The sequence below is a fragment of the Haliotis rufescens genome, unplaced genomic scaffold (genome assembly GCF_023055435.1).
Source record: "Haliotis rufescens isolate VD_foot unplaced genomic scaffold, xgHalRufe1.0.p SCAF_10, whole genome shotgun sequence".
NCBI classification, from domain to species: domain Eukaryota; kingdom Metazoa; phylum Mollusca; class Gastropoda; order Lepetellida; family Haliotidae; genus Haliotis; species Haliotis rufescens.
The window spans coordinates 15586856-15610713 of NW_025963780.1; the positions used below are offsets into that span (position 1 = coordinate 15586856).

At 41.9% G+C, this 23858-nt stretch overlaps 1 protein-coding gene across 8 annotated transcripts in view; it reads right to left on the reverse strand.

The window, feature by feature from the left end:
- Positions 1 to 7582: 7582 nt before the first annotated feature.
- LOC124120938 overlaps positions 7583 to 23858 on the reverse strand; it is a 65827-nt gene continuing 49551 nt past the window's right edge. For all 8 annotated transcript variants that reach the window (XM_046483853.2, XM_046483852.2, XM_048387426.1 and 5 more), the window contains exons 6-9: positions 21796 to 22407; positions 15868 to 16112; positions 11113 to 11217; positions 7583 to 10430 (exon numbers count right to left, since the gene is read on the reverse strand). In XM_046483853.2, coding sequence (XP_046339809.1) covers positions 10265 to 10430; positions 11113 to 11217; positions 15868 to 16112; positions 21796 to 22407 — 1128 coding nt within the window. In that variant the 3' untranslated portion in view covers positions 7583 to 10264. The remainder of the gene's footprint in view (positions 10431 to 11112; positions 11218 to 15867; positions 16113 to 21795; positions 22408 to 23858) is intronic.

Consider the following 23858-nt stretch of genomic DNA (forward strand, 5'->3'; position numbering starts at 1 on the left):
AAAATTTTTTTGCATTCTTGTGTGTAACACATATATTTACTCATCAACACATACAAAATTGCAATAACTTCGCAGTCGGCTTCCAGTGTTCATCCAAAGTATACATACCACCCATATAATTAATCAAAGGTTAAATATCAAGGTCTTTTAACGGGATTACATGAGATTGACGTAAACGCTAACCTTTAGTTAAAAATTAATTGCCAGATAATATATTTGTGTCGGCCGACATCAGACAGGCCATATCCAACACAATGAACTTAATCGGTTCTCTATACATCATTAAATTCTAGTACAAAGATCGTATAGGAGAAGTGTGGCGGTTGGCTCTTAACACTGCCAGATCAATGTGCTTCGCGAAAATGATAAACCATTATACTTCCTTTCGATCTATATCTATATTACAACGAGGGGACACGGGTGGCCCAGTCGTCTAAGGCCCCACGATTCGCTGTGCAGAGTTGCGTCCCTTGGGCACGCCAGAAACATGATAGTGGGTTCGAATCCTGGTTCGCCCCGATTATGTTTCTAGGTTTGTCAGACTATACCCGTGCTCGTGGGTTTCACCGAAGTGGTAAACGTCTGAGACCTGCATCACTTGGGACTTTCCTCCCACATTAAGCTGACACGCCGTGATTTAACTGGAATACTGTTAAAAGCGGCGTTAAACCCAACTCACTCACTATATTGCAACGAAAAGATGACACGCTGTCTTTGTGTTCCTCCAACTGACAGGAACAGATTGGTCATTTCAAATGTTGCATTGATACAGGAAACATGACGCGTTAAGATAAACAGACTTACTATTAATTTCTCTCACCGAACCATGAGCTGGTTATACTCCATCAATTTGCCTAAATCTAGTTGTGTAAACCTCCGAGATGGTAACACAGCAAGAATTATAATGCTTTCCTCGAGGGGGATTCACGGGAAAGTTTTCATTTTAAAATATGTTTAGTATATTGTACGCAATCAACTCTCCATGGGTGTGCCGAAAAAATATAAACCGTGGATTTGCTCAGTTAATTTGAGGGGCAGCAAGGAAATCTGAACAGGTATATTCTTCTTAAATTCTGACAGGGATTTTGATATATCCATTAACACACTTTTGTCCTTTTACGACGCGCAGAGTCGCGCAAGTAATCGATCCAACTAAAACCAGATCTTTGACTCCGATACGACATTTCTCTTAGCTCAGAAAGGTGTCGTATCGTAGTCAAAGATCTGATTATAACGAGATTGACAACTTATGGAAATGTGTGCTGGGCTTCGTTGCAATAGCGGATACTGTTGCTATGACAACAAATGCAAGCTATCAATGACATTCAGCCGAATTCAGACTTTCACTATCAGAAGTATACACCACATTTTCCTTTTGAAGCGCTGGTAAAATACATAATCAGTTGCCACTATGAGGCCAAAAATCTTTCCTCATTCAGATAATTGTACAGCCAGCCGTGTGGGTTACAATATACACCACAACTTGATAGAATGAATATTCGGGTGTTCACTCAGTCCTGGCTTCCTGTGGTATATAACTCATGGATATATACATTCAAAACGTCAACGCTAGAGTGTCACTCTCGCATATCTGCTGGAACAGATTCTATACGCCGTAGGTGATGACACCGAGTGTTCGCTTATAAGGTAAGCATGTCTCGCCCTACCAGTAGCACCAGACACTCACAGTTTTCATAAAAAAGTAAATGGCAGTGAATAAGATTTGTTTGCTTGTTGTTTAACGTCGCACTCAGCTGGAATATTCCGCGTGTGACTTTAAAACGACAATGAAACGTTATATACATTGGCAGTAATGTGTCCGGTCTCCACGGCCAGATATCGGGGTCTCAGGTATGTACCTAGGCAGATATAAAATTAGCAACAGACAAGCTCTTGATTTACTGACATCAGTTGTCTCGTCCAGAGTGGATCTTCCTGGAGAAATTGGAGATGTCAATTGCCTCGAGCGAGAGTCCATTTTCCGAGTCTGACTATATCATGTGTTTTCTATCAAATAGTGGTGACACCAGGTGTTTGTGAAATGATGCTAACCATAGTTCAACCAACTTGTTGATCATTGCTCAAAGACTCCAGCATGGACCATTGCTCACAGCATCCTGCGTGGATTATTGCTCACAACATCCTGCATGAACTATTGCTCACAGCATCCTGCATGGATTATTGCTCACAGCATCCTGCATGGATTATTGCTCACAGCATCCTGCATGAACTATTGCTCACAGCATCCTTCATGGATTATTGCTCACAGCATCCTGCATGAACTATTGCTCACAGCATCCTTCATGGATTATTGCTCATAGCATCCTTCATGGATTATTGCTCACAGCATCCTTCATGGATTATTGCTCACAGCATCCTGCATGAACTATTGCTCATAGTATCCTGCATGAACAATTGCTGTTAGCATCCTGCATGTATTATTGCTCATAGCATTCTGCATTGATCATTGCTCACATCATTCTGCATGGATTATTGCTCATAGCATCCAGCATGGATCATTGCTCATAGTATCCTGCATGAACAATTGCTGTTAGCAGCCTGCATGTATTATTGCTCATAGCATTCTGCATGGATTATTGCTCATAGCATCCAGCATGGATCATTGCTCATAGTATCCTGCATGGATTATTGCTCATAGCATCCAGCATGGACCATTGCTCATAGCATCCAGCATGGGCCATTTCTCATAGCATCCTGCAAGGATAATTGTTCATAGCATCCTGCATGGATCATTGCTCATAGCATCCTGCATGGATCATTGCTCATAGCATCCTGCATGGACCATTGCTCATAGCATCCTGCAAGGATAATTGCTCATAGCATCCTGCAAGGATAATTGCTCATAGCATCCTGCATGGACCATTGTTCACAACATCCTGCATGGATCATTGGTCATACCATCCTGCATGGATCATTGCTTATAGCATCCTACATGGATCATTGCTCATAGCATCCTGCATGGATCATTCCTCATAGTACCTTGCATGGATTATTGCTCATAGCATCCTGCATGGATTATTGCTCATAGCATTCTGCATGGATCATTGCTCACAGTAGTCTGCATGGATTATTGCTCACAACATCCTGCATGGATCATTGCTCATAGCATCCTGCATGGATCATTGCTCATAGCATCCTGCATGGATCATTGCTCATAGCATCCTGCATGGATTATTGCTCACAACATCCTGCATGGATCATTGCTCATAGCATCCTGCATGGATTATTGCTCACAACATCCAGCATGAACCATTGTTCATAGCACCCTGCATGGATCATTGCTCATAGCATCCTGCATGGATTATTGCTCACAACATCCTGCATGGATCATTGCTCATAGCATCCTGCATGGATTATTGCTCACAACATCCTGCATGGATCATTGATCATAGCATCCTGCATGGATCATTGCTCACAGCATCCTGCATGGATTATTGCTCACAACATCCTGCAAGGATCATTGCTCACAACATCCTGCATGGATCATTGCTCATAGCATCCTGCATGGATCATTGCTCACAGCATCCTGCATGGATTATTGCTCATAGCATCCTGCATGGATCATTGCTCATAGCATCCTGCATGGATTATTGCTCACAACATCCTGCATGGATCATTGCTCATAGCATCAAAAATGGATCATTGCTCTTAGCATCAAAAATGGATCATTGCTCATAGCATCCAACGTAGATCATTGCTCATAGCATCCAAGTAGTTTATCAGTCATGGCCACCAGTATGGATCATCGGTCATAGCATTGCTCACAACATCCGGCGTGGATCATCAGTCATAGCTTCTGGTGTGGATCAATGCTCATAGTATCTAGCGTGGATTTCAATGTAAAAGATGTCATCATTGGAGTACAGTATTGATTCCCGTGAGGAGGTAACCTTTAGTCCAAGTACCAAACCTCTCATCCCTCTTTATCAATGATAAAATGTCTGTATTGGCCTTGATGAACTGCATCCTACCAGACATGTTCTGAAAGACTATTTATTGAATAATGTTTCCTTCAAGAGAAGTCACATTATCGATAATCCCAAAACCTCCAAGAAGTAGGGGTTGATGGCCCTTCTGACCCTGTACATCACGACTAACCTCCACATAGTGACAAAAGTCAATATGAATGTTATACACTGGACAGAATGCCGACATACATTATATAGCTAACCCAATGATTCATTACAGTAAGTGTAAACATAGTGCAACACAGTAACCACCTAATACCACGAATATGACAGGATTTATTTGCATTCACCTCACACTAAAATCATATCTTGTCACAAAATACACTGATTCTTGTATATGACCAAAAAACATTATCCGCGTTATTTACTACGGAGCCGTGTAGGTTGACATGTGACGATGAGATATCGATAGAAACCATCCACGTTGTCTTGTCTCCAGGCTTCTTGTGCAGTCCTTTGGTTGTGATGTGTTCCACATTGGGAACAAGTCAGGAACGTGTGGTCTACACAAACACTATGCAAACTTCATAACCAACCCTGATAAATAACAGCGGCAAACCCTTTTCCATGATCATAAGCAATCTCTACTAAAAGCAGGGTACATGGTACGATTTCGACTACATCATAGGCTTGTTTTTTAATCACTATCAAATGGTGATGATACCAGATGGTCGCGGAAAGGTGAGAGTATCCTACCCCGCCGATGGCACCGTCATAAAAACATACCAGGGCAAGTCAATTGTTAACCTGCTAAATACACGGAAACATATGGTACAAAGCAAACTAAGGAATTGCATCGGACATAGTGTTTGTCACCAATGCGGCAAATTTGGAAAATGGATAAAACACTTTATCAGCTGTATACCGACCATTACGTGTAAGCCTCCAATTTGATGTTGTGAAAAACATAAGGAATTCCAAGCATGATAACACGGAGACGAACCTGGCATTGTCATTTAGAATATATGTATAAATAGTATGCTGTTATAGAAACCTACGTATGTCTACCCTGTCCAATCAGAAGGTGGAGCTGTATACCTACAAATGCTACAGTAACCCCAGGTATATTCATACTGGTATAACATCTGTAAGTGGCACTATAGAAATTGTAGTATAATGACGGAAGACAGAGTTTCGATGGTACACATAATCAACACACAGCAGTTTTGTAATCTAGAAACTACTTGGCAGTCTGTTCCTGATGGCTGCACGAGCAAGACACGAGTTGTATAACTGATGCGTCGTTCTTGATGTTCTTCAAAGTGAGGAAATATGAAAAGTCAAGGCCAGAGAATAATCAGTCTCGATGATAATATCTGCCAAAACAGATTCGATTGGGTTTAAAAGACAAAACAGTGGATATAATTCCATGAATGGATCGCTGAAAATGAGCGACGTGTAAACGAAGAGGGTAAGCATTTCCACGTTACCGGCAGCACCCGCCAAATAACAACATTTGCATACAAAAGCTTGTGTTTGTGGCCTACCGCCGAACAGCAGGCCCCTGTCACGCCATGGCGACATGCAGTCAGTGGTTTCGGTTCCTCAAAAATATTAGTTTTATATGGTCTCTGATGTCATTTGTTCATTTGAAATAAAACAAAACGTCATGTCAATGCCCACTCACTTCATGTGCAAGTGTCTAATGTAAACCAAAGCACACACGTCCATACAAGCCTCGCGCTAATAGCTATGTAGAAAGGTTAAACTTTAACTCAGCCAATCTTTTTATAAAACAATCTCATCAAAATCAGATCTTAGTTCTCGCTACTGCTAAACAAAGATCCGAGGACACCCTATTACAGGTCACGTCAGAACGACCTTTCAGATCAGGAAAGTAACAGTAGGAATTTGTTTTCTGATCATGCAACCCTGAAAAGGTTAAGGCGGTGCATTCAATTGGATAAACATCTGAACGGAAGAGACTTTGCATAGCCTCATGGGAAGTGTTGCTGTACAATCTCTGCCATTTATTATACATTCCAAAATGTGTTTTTGTTTATTTTTCAAATTTGCAATCGAAACATTTGTCCAACTAAATCTAAACGTAGTCTTGAATGTCACCAGTTTGAAACTAGTGCCGTATAGCTCGAGAAAGATGCTTTTCTTACAAGAATGTGACATCATCGTTCTGTAACGTTAAGACCTCACGCACATCCTTGACATTATCCGTTATGTTCGGCCTGAAGAGGCTGGTTTGAGCCCTCATTTGTCGTCGTAAAAACAGTTATGTATGGAGACTTTTGGGTTGAAGGATTTGGAGAAACTTGGTCTGTCATCATTGAACTGGGAAGAAAACAGGACCCAAGACTTGTTGTGATCACTACAAGCAGTTCTCGCTGTCGCTAAACGAACATCTGAGGACATCCAATGACGGGTCACGTCAGAACGACCTTTCGCGGCTTTGACCGACCAGCTAAACAGAAAGTAAGACTATCCAAGCGGAAAAAAAGAAATGCTGTAGTGTTCATTCTAAATCCTGGAGACCTTACTATTTGTTGTAAGTCGATGGGCAAACAAGTCATACTCAAAACATAAGTATTTTTAAATTCTAAAACCTCTGCACAAACATGTAAACAGATACTTCAGATTACATGGATTTCAGGCGTAAACTTCCGAAAGCATATATCCTCGAGACTTTGCTTCTATATTTTGATATAATCAATATGTATCAGGTGTTTTATCTTTAAACTTGGATGATGCGCCATGATGCATATGTTTAATATGAAGTGTTAATAAAGTGCTGCTTATAACAATTTTTTAAATGTATTTCATATGTTTGAGGATATCCTTATTGTTTAAAATTTCAAATTCTTTTATGGAGTACGGGTGGCCCAGTCGTCTAAGGCACTGCAATTTTCCATCGTGCCAGAATTTGGGATATCTAGAACAAAACCCCACTCTCACTGGGGTATACAAAACAGAACCCTATCCTCACTGGGATATCCAGAACAGAACCCCATTTTCACTGGATATCCAGAACAGAATCCCACTTTCACTGGGATATCCAAAACAGAACCCTATCCTCACTGGGATATCCAGAACAGAACCCCACTCACACTGGGATATGGAGAATAGAACCCCACTCACACTGGGATATCCAGAATAGAACCCCACTTTCACTGGGATATCCAGAACAGAACCCGACTCACACTGGATATCAAGAACAGAACCCCACTGTCACTGGGATATCAAGAATAGAACCCCACTCACACTGGGATATCTAGAACAGAACCCCACTCACACTTGGATATCCAGAACAGAACCCAACCCTCACTGGGATATCAAGAATAGAACCCCACTTTCACTGGGATATCTAGAACACAACCCGACTCACACTGGGATATCCAGAACAGAACCCATCTCACACTGGGATATCCAGAACAGAACCCCACTCACTGGGATATCCAGAACAGAACCCAACCCTCACTGGGATATCCAGAACAGAACCCGATTTTCACTGGATATCCAGAACAGAACCCCACTTTCACCGGGATATCCAGAACAGAACCCCACTCTCACTGGGATATCAAGAACAGAACCTCACTCTCACCGAGATATCCACTGAATTCCTTTTAAAACAACACTAAACAAAAGTTAGTAAACAATTTATTTACATCAAAATATGACAAGTTATGACATTTGTATCTTCATCCAGAACCAAAGCCTGAACACAGTATGTTAGTACACCCCATGGATATACTTGTATCATAGGCATTTGCAGTGATGCCTGGTCAACCACTACTCCACTGTGATAGAGAGTCTGATTCTCCTTATATGTCAAGTGTGTATGTCTATAGAATGACATATTTGACTACCCCTATCAAGCATGGAGTAGTATATTATATGTGTTAGAATACCTTTCATGGTAGTTATTCATAAAACTTAACTTAGGATATTTTATTATTCATATAGATGGTCTAATATAATACAAAATGTCATGTATAAACTCCATGTATACATCCCTATCTGTAATGCAAGAGGCCACATTCAAATCAGCAGCAGAATAATTTTCATATAAATAAATAATAATGGACATTTATTTTTATTTCCACCAACTGTGTGTGGCAAAGCTGGGATACAACCATGAAACATAACATTAAAAATGTGTGGCATTAATACATACAGTAATGACCAAAATGTTTTAAAAAACCACTTAGTTACATAAACCAAAACATTAAAAAAATTATCTCTATTGACAAAAATGTTCAGTCTATATGCCATGTAAGCTATGACTCAAATTGGGATGTCGAAGTATCAATGTTAACTAGCCTTAATCCCAATAATCCAACTGCAAACATTACCCTACAATATCATTGTCTGCACCACATGACTACCTCTGCATTCCATAAATCCAGGCAGCACCCTTGGCAGCACTCTACATGGTAATCTCCTATATGGGTGGTCCACACAACCTAGTCATGTTGTTCCTGGTCAGCTTACCCAGACTTGTTCTTGCCTTCCGAGGAACATCTCAGTCCCTGGCAGGTCGTGTGTACATTTGTCAGCTACTTATAGATGTGATGTTCATGTAAATACAACTAAATGTGTGTATATTGTAGTCTCTTGTTCTACCTGGCTAAGCTACCCACTTAAGTCAGACCATGGTCTTGTGTCAACAAGGTGGTTACACTCTTCAACTTGTCCTCAGTGTTGGAAATGCTGGCAAACAGCTTTTCGAGCTTCATTTATACGAATCATAGGTCTATGAAAATAGCATACATCAAATAATGCAAACCTACCTATATCTAGTCTCTTCTAACTGGACCCGTGTAGATCCAAAGTAGAATAGATCTTCAGCGACCCATGCTTGCCGTAAAAGGCGACTATGCTTGTCGTAAAAGGCGACTAACGGGATCGGGTGGTCAGACTCCCTGACTTGGTTGATGCATGTCATCGATTCCAATTGCGTGGATCGATGCTCATAATATTAATCACTGGATTGTCTGGTCCAGACTCGATTATTTACAGACTGCCGTCATATAGCTGCAATATTGCTGAGTGCGGCGTTAAACAACAAACCAACCAACCAACCAACTCTTCTAACTGACACTGTGATTAGCCTTAAAAGGTAAAATTATGCTAAACTTAGAAAATATTCCTGTTGTTATAATGTATGAAACAGCCTTAGTAATTGCCTAACACCTGTCCCGAGGTAATGACATCACACCGGCCTGTGCACTGACTACATTATTATGATGATAACTGTCACATGCGACTATTTCCAGTCTTTTTCAGACTTCCTTCATTGGACTTAGAATAAATCTGATTTTTCGAGCATTTCTGACAGTAGTTTAGTGTTGAGACCTGCTTAATGAGTATCTCTCTGTCAGTAGCTGGATTCATGTTCATATGGACGGATGATAAATTTCAAGAACGTTCAAAGACAACCCTCCAATGCTTAGATTCATGAATTATTGAAATGATACCATTTGACATCATTCCGTCAAGCTCCAAATGAGAGAAAACCAATTAAACAGTTAGTTGTCATATATCTATGGTATCACTTTTCATCATTTGACCAATGTGTGAATACTTAATTGTGTAATTACCAGTACAAGCACAGTCAATGGATTTCATAGACTTCTCAAACTCTCTTATTATCATCAGCACCCCACCACACACACTTTCTTCCTGGACACTATTTCTTGTATAAAGCATGTATTTTGTGTTTGTTGAATAACTTAGCTTCGGGGCAGACCATTAAACATTCTTTGTAGGGAGGCCTGGGTTATTTGTGAGAGATGAAACTTTGTTGGTCACTGCTTCAAAACAAACAAATCTTTGTAGAAGTTCAACAAATAAACATTTTTTCACAACACATATTTTTCAGAATATTAAGAATTCATATTTTTTAGTAAAACCTGATACAAAACTCCCCAAACACCCCAACCAAAATATCCTTCCATCTAACATGCAACTCAGTCAGTATCGACCTTACCTGTGAAGCACGGTTGTTAAAATGACAGTAACAAAGAATAGAACTACTACACACACCTACACACACCTACACACACATACACACACATACACACGAGTTTGGCATCACACATGTAAGCACAGCCATTAATTGTAAAGTCATTTCATCTATGTTTCTAAGATAAACCTGTTTTTATGTTGTACACATTTTACAAATAAATATGGCACAAATAATTGTCACTAAGTTCAATTTACGTATATAAAATAAAACAAATTAATGGACAAAAAAAGCCTGATGACATGCTATAAGGTTTAGTTATAGATTTTTTTACTAAGAAAAACAAGCATTCTCTTCTTCAAACAGCATTTCGCAATGTGAGGAGATTCGTGTCCTTCAAATCCACAAATTCTTCCCAAAATTCTTGAGCTGTGACATTGACAAGAAGACTTGCTTCAACCTCGGGTGACAAGAATGCTATACTTTCTTCTACATTCATCACTCTCTCCTGCTCATTGCCACACCTGAAAATACACCAAACAACGCATCTGACCAGCACTCTTGGAATGGGTTAGTATTCATATAAAATGTTCTTAACTTGCCCTTGAACCGTATAGAAAATAAAGTAAAACATTTCAACAAAGTTTACTGATAAAACTGTTTTTGTGTGCTAAGTTGGCAAGTATTGTCAGCTCACTTTCAATCTATACAAGCAGGGACAAAGAAGAATGAGCATATTTTTCGGCCAACTGGAAATGTCAAATTTGAAAATCACCGAAAACAGTAAAATACTGGTATGAAAAGTTTCTGAAATATTCCAAAGGTTGACTTCTGACATGTTCAAGTACATGTACAAGGCTAAAATGAGAGAAAAGGGTGAATATTTTACCATATGTTTGCACTTTCTTTATTAAAGTTTAATCAAAATGCAGCTTAGATCAAATAATTGCTCCTATTCAAATAATTGTTTTAAAAATCCTGAAAACCACTAAAGTCACCCTTTTGCACACATTTGGGCTATCTGTAAACTTAGTACCACATAACAACATGTATGTGTTGACATGAACTAAGTCTACTATGACTAAAACTTTCAATGACAATTTTCACAATGACTTCTAAACATCTGTAAAATATGCAGATACTGCGAGGCCAAAAGGGCCCTTATTTCACCGTGTCCCTTCATTGGTGGATCTGTTCATGACTGACCTGTTGACTGCCAGGAGTTTGAGAGCCCGCGCTTCCAGATAGGGTGAGACATCACACAGGGACTCCACCTCCCCAGGTGCTGGGGCAAACAGCATCACACCCACCCTGCAACATGTAAAGAAAGCCATGTACACAGCGTGGACTCTCATCTCAACATGGTTTAACTCTGCAGACAGGAATTAACAACAACCTTTACAAAGAACTTTTATTTACATGAATGTTTACCATTAAAGATCTTTGTATCTGTTCATAGCCTCTTTTCATAATGCATCCTATGTTATATAATCATGGCCTTTTTGATAGTGCTTCTCATCTCATCTGAAGGTGACTCTCATGACATTGCTTCTAATCTTATCTGACGGTGACCCTCTTGCCATTGCTTCTCATCTTATCTGACGGTGACCCTCTTGCCATTTTTCTCATCTTATCTGACAGTGACCCTCTTGACATTGCTTCTCATCTTATCTGATGGTGACCCTCTTGACATTGCTTCTCATCTTATCTGACGGTGACCCTCTTGCCATTTTTCTCATCTTATCTGACGGTGACCCTCTTGCCATTGCATCTAATCTTATCTGAAAGTGACCCTCTTGCCATTGCATCTAATCTTATCTGAAAGTGACCCTCTTGCCATTGCATCTAATCTTATCTGACTGTGACCCTCTTGCCACTTTTCTCATCTTATCTGACGGTGACCCTCTTTTTTTTTCTCATCTTATCTGACGGTGACCCTCTTGCCATTTTTCTCATCTTATCTGACGGTGACCCTCTTGACATTGCTTCTAATCTTATCTGACGGTGACCCTCTTGCCACTTTTCTCATCTTATCTGACGGTGACCCTCTTGCCATTTTTCTCATCTTATCTGACAGTGACCCTCTTGACATTGCTTCTCATCTTATCTGATGGTGACCCTCTTGACATTGCTTCTCATCTTATCTGACGGTGACCCTCTTGCCATTTTTCTCATCTTATCTGACGGTGACCCTCTTGCCATTGCATCTAATCTTATCTGAAAGTGACCCTCTTGCCATTGCATCTAATCTTATCTGAAAGTGACCCTCTTGCCATTGCATCTAATCTTATCTGAAAGTGACCCTCTTGCCATTGCTTCTAATCTTATCTGAAAGTGACCCTCTGGCCATTGCTTCTAATCTTATCTGACAGTGACCCTCTTGCCATTGCTTCTAATCTTATCTGACGGTGACCCTCTTGCCATTGCTTCTAATCTTATATGACGGTGACCCTCTTGCCATTGCTTCTAATCTTATCTGACGGTGACCCTCTTGCCATTGCTTCTAATCTTATCTGACGGTGACCCTCTTGCCATTGCTTCTCATCTTATCTGACAGTGACCCTCTTGACATTTTTCTCATCTTATCTGATGGTGACCCTCTTGCCATTTTTCTCATCTTATCTGACAGTGACCCTCTTGCCATTGCTTCTAATCTTATCTGATGGTGACCCTCTTGCCACTTTTGTCATGTTATCTGATGGTGACCCTCTTGCCATTGCTTCTCATCTTATCTGACAGTGACACTCTTGCCATTTTTCTCATCTTATCTGATGGTGACCCTCTTGCCATTGCTTCTCATCTTATCTGACAGTGAACCTCTTGACATTTTTCTCATCTTATCTGATGGTGACCCTCTTGCCATTGCTTCTCATCTTATCTGACAGTGACCCTCTTGCCATTGCTTCTCATCATATCTGACAGTGACCCTCTTGACATTTTTCTCATCTTATCTGATGGTGACCCTCTTGCCATTGCTTCTAATCTTATCTGATGGTGATCCTCTTGACATTGCTTCTAATCTTATCTGACAGTGACCCTCTTGCCATTGCTTCTCATCTTATCTGACCGTGACCCTCTTGCCATTGCTTCTAATCTTATCTGAAAGTGACCCTCTTGCCATTGCTTCTAATCTTATCTGATGGTGACCCTCTTGCCATTGCTTCTAATCTTATCTGACGGTGACCCTCTTGCTATTTTTCTCATCTTATCTGACTGTGACCCTCTTGCCATTTTTCTCATCTTATCTGACGGTGACCCTCTTGACATTGATTCTCATCTTATCTGACAGTGACCCTCTTGACATTGCTTCTAATCTTGTCTGACGGTGACCCTCTTGCCATTTTTCGCATCTTATCTGACGGTGACCCTCTTGCCATTTTTCTCATCTTATCTGACGGTGACCCTCTTGACATTGCTTCTCATCTTATCTGATGGTGACCCTCTTGACATTGCTTCTCATCTTATCTGACGGTGACCCTCTTGCCATTTTTCTCATCTTATCTGAAGGTGACCCTCTTGCCATTGCTTCAAATCCTATCTGAAAGTGACCCTCTTGCCATTGCTTCTAATCTTATCTGAAAGTGACCCTCTTGCCATTGCTTCTAATCTTATCTGACAGTGACCCTCTTGCCATTGCTTCTTATCTTTTCTGACGGTGACCCTCTAAACATTGCTTCTAATCTTATCTGACGGTGACCCTCTTGACATTGCTTCTAATCTTATCTGACTGTGACCCTCTTGCCACTTTTCTGATTTTATCTGACGGTGACCCTCTTTTTTTTCCTCATCTTATCTGACGGTGACCCTCTTGCCATTTTTCTCATCTTATCTGACGGTGACCCTCTTGCCATTGCTTCTAATCTTATCTGACAGTGACCCTCTTGCCACTTTTCTCATCTTATCTGACAGTGACCCTCTTGACATTGCTTCTCATCTTATCTGATGGTGACCCTCTTGCCATTTTTCTCATCTTATCTGACGGTGACCCTCTAGCCATTGCATCTAATCTTATCTGAAAGTGACCCTCTTGCCATTGCTTCTAATCTATCTGAAAGTGACCCTCTGGCCATTGCTTCTAATCTTATCTGACAGTGACCCTCTTGCCATTGTTTCTAATCTTATCTGACGGTGACCCTCTAAACATTGCTTCTAATCTTATCTGACGGTGACCCTCTTGCCATTGCTTCTAATCTTATCTGATGGTGACCCTCTTGCCATTGCTTCTAATCTTATCTGACGGTGACCCTCTTGCCATTGCTTCTAATCTTATCTGACTGTGACCCTCTTGCAATTGCTTCTCATCTTATCTCACTGTGACCCTCTTGCCATTTTTCTCATCTTATCTGATGGTGACCCTCTTGCCATTTTTCTCATCTTATCTGACAGTGACCCTCTTGCCATTGCTTCTAATCTTATCTGACGGTGACCCTCTTGCCATTGCTTCTAATCTTATCTGACGGTGACCCTCTTGCCATTGCTTCTAATCTTATCTGATGCTGACCCTCTTGCCATTGCTTCTAATCTTATCTGATGGTGACCCTCTTGCCACTTTTGTCATCTTATCTGATGGTGACTCTCTTGCCATTGCTTCTCATCTTATCTGACAGTGAACCTCTTGCCATTTTTCTCATCTTATCTGATGGTGACCCTCTTGCCATTGCTTCTCATCTTATCTGAAAGTGACCCTCTTGCCATTGCTTCTCATCTTATCTGACAGTGACCCTCTTGACATTTTTCTCATCTTATCTGACGGTGACCCTCTTGACATTGCTTCTCATCTTATCTGATGGTGATCCTCTTGCCATTGCTTCTAATCTTATCTGACAGTGACCCTTTTGACATTGCTTCTCATCTTATCTGACCGTGACCCTATTGCCATTGCTTCTAATCTTATCTGACGGTGACCCTCTTGCCATTGCTTGTAATCTTATCTGACGGTGACCCTCTTGCCATTGCTTCTAATCTTATCTGATGGTGACCCTCTTGCCATTGCTTCTAATCTTATCTGACGGTGACCCTCTTGCCATTGCTTCTAATCTTATCTGACTGTGACCCTCTTGCAATTGCTTCTAATCTTATCTCACTGTGACCCTCTTGACATTTTTCTCATCTTATCTGATGGTGACCCTCTTGCCATTTTTCTCATCTTATCTGACAGTGACCCTCTTGCCATTGCTTCTAATCTTATCTGACGGTGACCCTCTTGCCATTGCTTCTAATCTTATCTGTTGGTGACCCTCTTTCCATTGCTTCTAATCGTATCTGACGGTGACCCTCTTGCCATTGCTTCTAATCTTATCTGACGGTGACCCTCTTGCCACTTTTGTCATCTTATCTGATGGTGACTCTCTTGCCATTGCTTCTAATCTTATCTGACAGTGAACCTCTTGCCATTTTTCTCATCTTATCTGATGGTGACCCTCTTGCCATTGCTTCTCATCTTATCTGACCGTGACCCTCTTGCCATTGCTTCTCATCTTATCTGACAGTGACCCTCTTGACATTTTTCTCATCTTATCTGACGGTGACCCTCTTGACATTGCTTCTCATCTTATCTGATGGTGATCCTCTTGCCATTGCTTCTAATCTTATCTGACAGTGACCCTCTTGACATTGCATCTCATCTTATCTGACGGTGACCCTATTGCCATTGCTTCTAATCTTATCTGAAAGTGACCCTCTTGCCATTGCTTCTAATCTTATCTGATGGTGACCCTCTTGCCATTGCTTCTAATCTTATCTGACGGTGACCCTCTTGCCATTTTTCTCATCTTATCTGACGGTGACCCTCTTGCCATTGCTTCTCATCTTATCTGACGGTGACCCTCTTGCCATTTTTCTCATCTTATCTGACAATGACCCTCTTGACATTGCTTCTCATCTCATCTGATGGTGAACTTCTTGACATTATCAAATGAGGCCTTTGTGAAATTGATACTGCATGTCAAGCTAGGATCCTACCTGATCATGGCCTTCCTGGCTGTGGGCCTGTGTTGTGGGTCGTCCAGCACCAACTGTTTGAGTACATCACACAGGCCTTGGGAAAAGCCCACAGGCAAGTCAGGGATAGCAGAATCAAAATAGTGGGGCTTGTTCACTGAGGACTGTGGGAAGTCATCTCTGTCCCCCAGAGGGCGCAGCAAGCTGTAGAACATGCGACTCACAGCAAAACCATCCGTTTTGGCGTATACTTCTTGCAGGGAGGTCTGAAACAGTACAAGGATCGGCACTCACAGAATTATACCATAGGAGTGAGTTTGTTGAATGTCTAAAAAAGCAGAGACTTACCAATGGCTTTCATCAACTTGGAAATGCAGGATATTTGGGAATGTAGCATTCATTTGGGAATGCAGACAATTTAGGAATGTAGCATTCATTTGGGGATTTTTAGAAGGCATTTATTCTTTAGAATTCAAAGGTTCTTTATAGTTTGATTACAATAATGCAAAACCTAGTTTAAAAAGGACATTATTAATAACTTTAAAGCTAACATGCAAGCAAGAATGACCAAAGTATTTTAATTTTGGGAAAATTTAATGACATTTGGCATGGGCCTCTTACCAAATATCTGCCTCTGAGAACATGTTCAAAAGTCCCTGAATCATGGGAATAGTTTTCCCTCTGACATGGAGATGTAAAACACTGCATACATCAAACTCATACCTATATGCCCTACTTAATTAAACTGGAATAGAAAAAAGGTTGATGATATTGAAAATTATGAGATTAAGAGTTTGTTGCACAATCACTACACCAGAAATACTGAACAGAACTTTTATTCACAAAAACCTATACGGTAGAAAAAGTTAAACTTTCAAAATTCAGTTTATAACACCATGGACCTGTATTTGATGCATTTCAATCCATATTAAGTAAAAGATATAAGAAAATCTATTTATTCGATATTCACATGCCTCGTCTAGGATGAGCTTCAGCTGCCGAGGCACAGTCAAACAACTGACATTTAGCGCTAAGACTTCAGCGAAATGAGTCATTACAGCTGTTTATTTCATGAAATGAAATGAAATGTAATATTCTTCCTCCTACACATGCTGCTGACCCCCTTAAGCAATGTCTCAAAATAACACACTGGGTAAAATGTGAAGGCTTACATTGAGTTTCAGATTTAAAAAAAACACTATATTTCTTTTTTGGTTACTTTTCTTTCCCAATGGAAATGTACACAAGGAAAGTAAACCGTGTTCAGCTAACATAAAGAGAACATGGTCCATTTTGAGGACACAGATAATGGATCACTCAGTAACATCACATAGTTCATATCATCCCAGTTATAATTAACATTCAGTTATCACTAAACTCAAATGATCACATTGCCTTTCAACGTGAGTACATTCCGAAGGCATGAAGACAGTTCAGACTCAAACGTTTTAAGGTAATCCATCCAAAAAACTTACAGCATTTTGAGCCAATCTACGTCCTCTTTTCTACATCAACATATTTAATAAAAAATTGCCCTGTATTGTAAGACATCATGTCAGTGTTCACTGAAGCAGGCAGGGTCTTGACCAGCATCTCACTGCCCTGTCTTATAAGACATCATGTCAATGTTCACTGAAGCAGGCGGGGTTCAGCATGTCACTGCCCTATCTTGTAGGACATCATGTCAATGTTCACTGAAGCAGGCAGGGTCTTGACCAGCAAATCACTGCCCTGTCTTGTAAGACATCATGTCAATGTTCACTGAAGCAGGCAGGGTCTTGACCAGCATCTCACTGCCCTGTCTTGTAAGACATCATTTCAGTGTTCACTGAAGCAGGCAGGGTCTTGACCAGCATGTCAATGCCCTGTCTTGTAAGACATCATGTCAATGTTCACTGATAAAGGCAGGGTCTTGACCAGCATGCCCCTGCCCTGTCTTGTAAGACATCATGTCAATGCTCACTGATAAAGGCAGGGTCTTGACCAGCATGCCCCTGCCCTGTCTTGTAAGATATCATGTCAGTGTTCACTGAAGTAGGCAGGGTCTTGACCAGCATGTCAATGCCCTGTCTTGTAAGACATCATGTCAATGTTCACTGAAGCAGGCAGGGTCTTGACCAGCATCTCACTGCCCTGTCTTGTAAGACATCATGTCAATGTTCACTGAAGCAGGCAGGGACCAGCATGCCCCTGCCCTGTCTTGTAAGACATCATGTCAGTGTTCACTGATAAAGGCAGGGTCTTGACCAGCATGCCCCTGCCCTGTCTTGTAAGACATCATTTCAGTGTTCACTGACAAAGGCAGGGTCTTGACCAGCATGTCACTGCCCTGTCTTGTAAGACATCATGTCAGTGTTCACTGAAGCAGGCAGGGTCCAGCATCTCACTGCCCTGTCTTGTAAGATATCATGTCAGTGTTCACTTAAGCAGGCAGGGACCAGCATGCCCCTGCCCTGTCTTGTGAGACATCATGTCAGTGTTCACTGATAAAGGCAGGGTCCAGCATCTCACTACCCTGTCTTGTAAGACAGCATGTCAGTGTTTACTGAAGCAGGCAGGGTCTTGACAAGCATCTCACTGCCCTGTCTTGTAAGAAGTCATGTCAGCGTTCACTGAAGCAGGCAGGGTCAAGCATGTCACTACCCTGTCTTGTAAGACATCATGTCAGTATTCACTGAAGCAGGCAGGGTCTTGACCAGCATCTCACTGCCCTGTCTTGTAAGACATCATGTCAGTGTTCACTGAAGCAGGCAGGGTCTTGACCAGCATCTCACTGCCCTGTCTTGTAAGACATCATGTCAATGTTCACTGATAAAGGCAGGGTCTTGACCAGCATGTCACTGCCCTGTCTTGTAAGACATCATGTCAATGTTCACTGAAGCAGGCAGGGTCTTGACCAGCATGTCACTGCCCTGTCTTGTAAGACATCATGTCAATGTTCACTGAAGTAGGCAGGGTCTTGACCAGCATGTCACTGCCCTGTCTTGTAAGACATCATGTCAATGTTCACTGATAAAGGCAGGGTCTTGACCAGCATGTCACTGCCCTGTCTTGTAAGACATCATGTCAATGTTATCTGAAGCAGGCAGGGTCTTGACCAGCATCTCACTGCCCTGTCTTGTAAGACATCATGTCAATGTTCACTGATAAAGGCAGGGTCTTGACCAGCATGTCACTGCCCTGTCTTGTAAGACATCATGTCAGTGTTCACTGAAGTAGGCAGGGTCCAGCATCTCACTGCCCTCTCTTGTAAGACTTCATGTCAGTGTTCACTGAAGCAGGCAGGGTCTTGACCAGCATGTCACTGCCCTGTCTTGTAAGATATCATGTCAGTGTTCACTTAAGCAGGCAGGGACCAGCATGCCCCTGCCCTGTCTTGTAAGACATCATGTCAGTGTTCACTGATAAAGGCAGGATCTTGACCAGCATACCCCTGCCCTGTCTTGTAAGACATCGTGTCAGTGTTCACTGAAGCAGGCAGGGTCCAGCATCTCACTACCCTGTCTTGTAAGACAGCATGTCAGTGTTCACTGAAGCAGGCAGGGTCTTGACAAGCATCTCACTGCCCTGTCTTGTAAGAAGTCATGTCAGCGTTCACTGAAGCAGGCAGGGTCAAGCATGTCACTACCCTGTCTTGTAAGACATCATGTCAGTGTTCACTGAAGCAGGCAGGGTCTTGACCAGCATCTCACTGCCCTGTCTTGTAAGACATCATGTCAGTGTTCACTGAAGCAGGCAGGGTCTTGACCAGCATGTCACTGCCCTGTCTTGTAAGACATCATGTCAATGTTCACTGAAGCAGGCAGGCTCTTGACCAGCATGTCACTGCCCTGTCTTGTAAGACATCATGTCAATGTTCACTGAAGCAGGCAGGGTCTTGACCAGCATGTCACTGCCCTGTCTTGTAAGACATCATGTCAATGTTCACTGATAAAGGCAGGGTCTTGACCAGCATGTCACTGCCCTGTCTTGTAAGACATCATGTCAATGTTCACTGAAGCAGGCAGGGTCTTGACCAGCATGTCACTGCCCTGTCTTGTAAGACATCATGTCAATGTTCACTGATAAAGGCAGGGTCTTGACCAGCATCTCACTGCCCTGTCTTGTAAGACATCATGTCAATGTTCACTGATAAAGGCAGGGTCTTGGCCAGCATGTCACTGGCCTGTCTTGTAAGACATCATGTCAATGTTCACTGATAAAGGCAGGGTCTTGACCAGGATGCCCCTGCCCTGTCTTGTAAGACATCATGTCAGTGTTCACTGAAGTAGGCAGGGTCCAGCATCTCACTGCCCTCTCTTGTAAGACTTCATGTCAGTGTTCACTGAAGCAGGCAGGGTCTTGACCAGCATGTCATTGCCCTGTCTTGTAAGAAGTCATGTCAATGTTCACTGAAGCAGGCAGGGTCCAGCATGTCACTGCCCTCTCTTGTAAGACATCATGTCAATGTTCACTGAAGCAGGCAGGGTCTTGACCAGCATGTCACTGCCCTGTCTTGTAAGAAGTCATGTCAGTGTTCACTGAAGCAGGCAGGGTCCAGCATGTCACTTCCCTGTCTTGTAAGACATCATGTTAGTGTTCACTGAAGCAGGCAGGGTCCAGCATGTCACTACCCTGTCTTGTAAGACATCATGTCAATGTTCACTGAAGCAGGCAGGGTCCAGCATGTCACTGCCCTGTCTTGTAAGACATCATGTCAATGTTCACTGAAGCAGGCAGGGTCCAGCATCTCACTACCCTCTCTTGTAAGGCATCATGTCAGTGTTCACTGAGGCAGGCAGGGTCCAGCATGTCAATGCCCTGTCTTGTAAGACATCATGTCAATGTTCACTAATCAGGCAGGGTCCAGCATCTCACTACCCTCTCTTGTAAGACATCATGTCCGTGTTCACTGAAGCAGGCAGGGTCCAGCATCCCCCTACCCTCTCTTGTAAGACATCATGTCAGTGTTCACTGATAAAGGCAGGGTCCAGCATGTCACTACCCTGTCTTGTAAGACATCATGTCAATGTTCACTGAAGCAGGCAGGGTCCAGCATGTCACTGCCCTGTCTTGTAAGACATCATGTCAGTGTTCACTGATGCAGGCAGGGTCAAGCATCTCACTGCCCTGTCTTGTAAGACATCATGTCAATGTTCACTGAAGCAGGCAGGGTCAAGCATCACACTGCCCTGTCTTGTAAGACATCATGTCAGTATTCACTGATAAAGGCAGGGTCCAGCATGTCACTGGCCTGTCTTGTAAGACATCATTTCAATGTTCACTGAAGCAGGCAGGGTCCAGCATGTCACTGCCCTGTCTTGTAAGACATCATGTCAGTGTTCACTGACGCAGGCAGGGTCAAGCATCTCGCTGCCCTGTCTTGTAAGACATCATGTCAATGTTCACTGAAGCAGGCAGGGTCAAGCATCACACTGCCCTGTCTTGTAAGACATCATGTCAGTGTTCACTGAAGCAGGCAGGGTCCAGCATGTCACTGTCCTGTCTTGTAAGACATCATGTCAGTGTTCACTGATAAAGGCAGGGTCCAGCATGTCACTGCCCTCTCTTGTAAGACATCATGTCAGTGTTCACTGAAGCAGGAAGAATATTGAGTTTCTTACATGGGCACTTCCTGAATTATGCAAAGAATGACATCTCAGAATCTAGATGACTACATTATTTCACAGTTGGGAGTGTTGGTATCTATAATGGAGTGAGCGTGTGAGTTTTATTGTGGTTTTAGTGTGACAAGCTATCTGAAGTTGGTTTTGTAAATATGAAGACTCAATATATAATAAATATTCTATTCATGTCATGACACCAAATGCCATGTTTTTCCATCTTGGGACCCGAAATGAAAAAATGTTACTTATCAACAAGTGACTTTGTAACCAATTAGATTAGGGCATACACTTTCAATGTTTACCAAACTAGATTAATAGATTGTTAAATGTTTTCCTGACTTACAAGATGAGGCAAGGATTCTGGTCCATTGTGATGAAAGCGTGTCAGTTCAGGAGCCCAGGCATTTGAGTTTCCAGCACAAGCTTGGGTCTTGTCCACAAACACCTGCTTCAGGCCCTGCGCTGTATACAAAGACCGTGCAAATCCAAAATCAGCCAGCACAGGCCGTAAACACTTGTCTAAGAACACATTGTCTCCTTTGATGTCTCTGTGCACGATATGGTTACACTGCAGGAAGTCAATCACAGACAGCATCTGGTATAGCAGGAGGAGGAGGAAAACGTTTGGCAAACCGTAGCACGGCTCTGGACATATGGTCCGCTGGTTCACCATGAAAGACAGGAGGGTCTGGGGGTAGCTTTCTAAAACTAGGAAAGAGGTCCGTGTTGCCATTTCCAGTGGGACATCCAGGTTGGAGGGAACAAGAAGGTCTTGATACCTCCGGAACTGGTCGGTGGAGCCTTGATAATAATGCATAACACTGACAATATTCCGATGTTTGGAGAGTAGTAGAGGTACATGGTACTCAGGTCCGAAGTTCCGGATTAAATACCCGTCTAGACTGCAGCCCTGATCGTGGTTTGTGAAGTCTAGATTTATAAGGTTTACCATCATCTGAAAAGGATAAAAGAATGGTGAGATGTTGTTTTTAGGATATTTTTGATGAGGAGAAAAGCCAAAGGATGCTGTTTACATTTGGTTGGCCAATCAAAGGGGATCCTTTCACATTGTGGAGGAATCACAGAAACATTTACATATAAAAATTATGAATCATCATTCCAACAGCACCATGCATGCAGAGCTTAGAGAAGGAAATGGAATCCTTTGGAAACACACTTAATCTTAACTGATTTTGAAGTCAACATTTAGTTCACAGAATAGACAGAAGCACAACCTTAACAAAGACAAGAATCCAGCCTTAAATAACACCCTCATTGTTGGACACCAAGCTTGGCAATCACATCGAGAGGGGAACTTAAGCCAGGTCAGCAGCAAGAGATGGGTCATTATTACTAGGCAAGCCTACCACCCAAAACATCTATGGAATACTTCTGTTTTATGACTTGGAAATTAACCTCACAATCAGTTATCAAGTTATTAACGTTCAAGGGATGTCCAAATTGATTTTTTCCAGTTACATGTACCTATAATGCAGAAGCTCACATCATATGACAGGGGAAATACAATTCAAATTAACCTTGTCAACCATAACTTTGATTTGTTGCACATTTCTTGATTTGTTATGGGAACAGTTCAGAATGAGCCTGTGAGTTGGGTTTAACGCCGTTTTGAACAGTATTCCAGTTACATCACGGTGTGTTAGCATCCATATGGGAAGAAAGCCCGAAATGATGCAGGTCTTAGACGTTTACCACTTTGCTTAAACCAATGAGCACAGGTATGGTGCTGACAAACCTAGAAACATAATCCTGGCAAACTGGGATTAAAAAACAAGATCATAGGTTTCTGGCTGGCATGTCGAGGGGACACAACAGCAAATTGCAGCACCCTGGACAACAGAGCCACCAGTTCCCCCACTTTATTTTTAATATAAAATGTATGCCCTTTAATATATGTTTTTCCTTGTGTGTCCAATGGTCCTTGTTTTCCTTGTTTATAGTTAACTACACCTATGCAAAACATTGTCTTTTCTGTCTTCATGGTTCTCAAGACAAATTACTTTTTACTAAATATTTTTGTACCAATATTTCTTGACTGTTAAAGGCTGTTGACCGACAAAGTTGAAGACACCAAAGATAATTACAGGCCAGTGTCAGGGCCAGCGGCTCATTCATTATGTTGAGGAAGTGTGCTGGGCCAGTCAGTGATATATGGTCACCTTGCTTCAGGGCTAGACATACACTGTGTACACATTAACCCCAATAAACCTAATGACAGTGTAGGACATTCTTCCTGAAGTCTGGTTGTAGATGTACTGTGATGTCACATGAACAAATTCTATATTAGGCCTATATTACAAATCTTGTGCTTGTCAATTTCTTTTTTAAAACCTCTTTATTTTCACAACCATTCTTAATAGTCATGAACTGTTACTTCTTCACTGA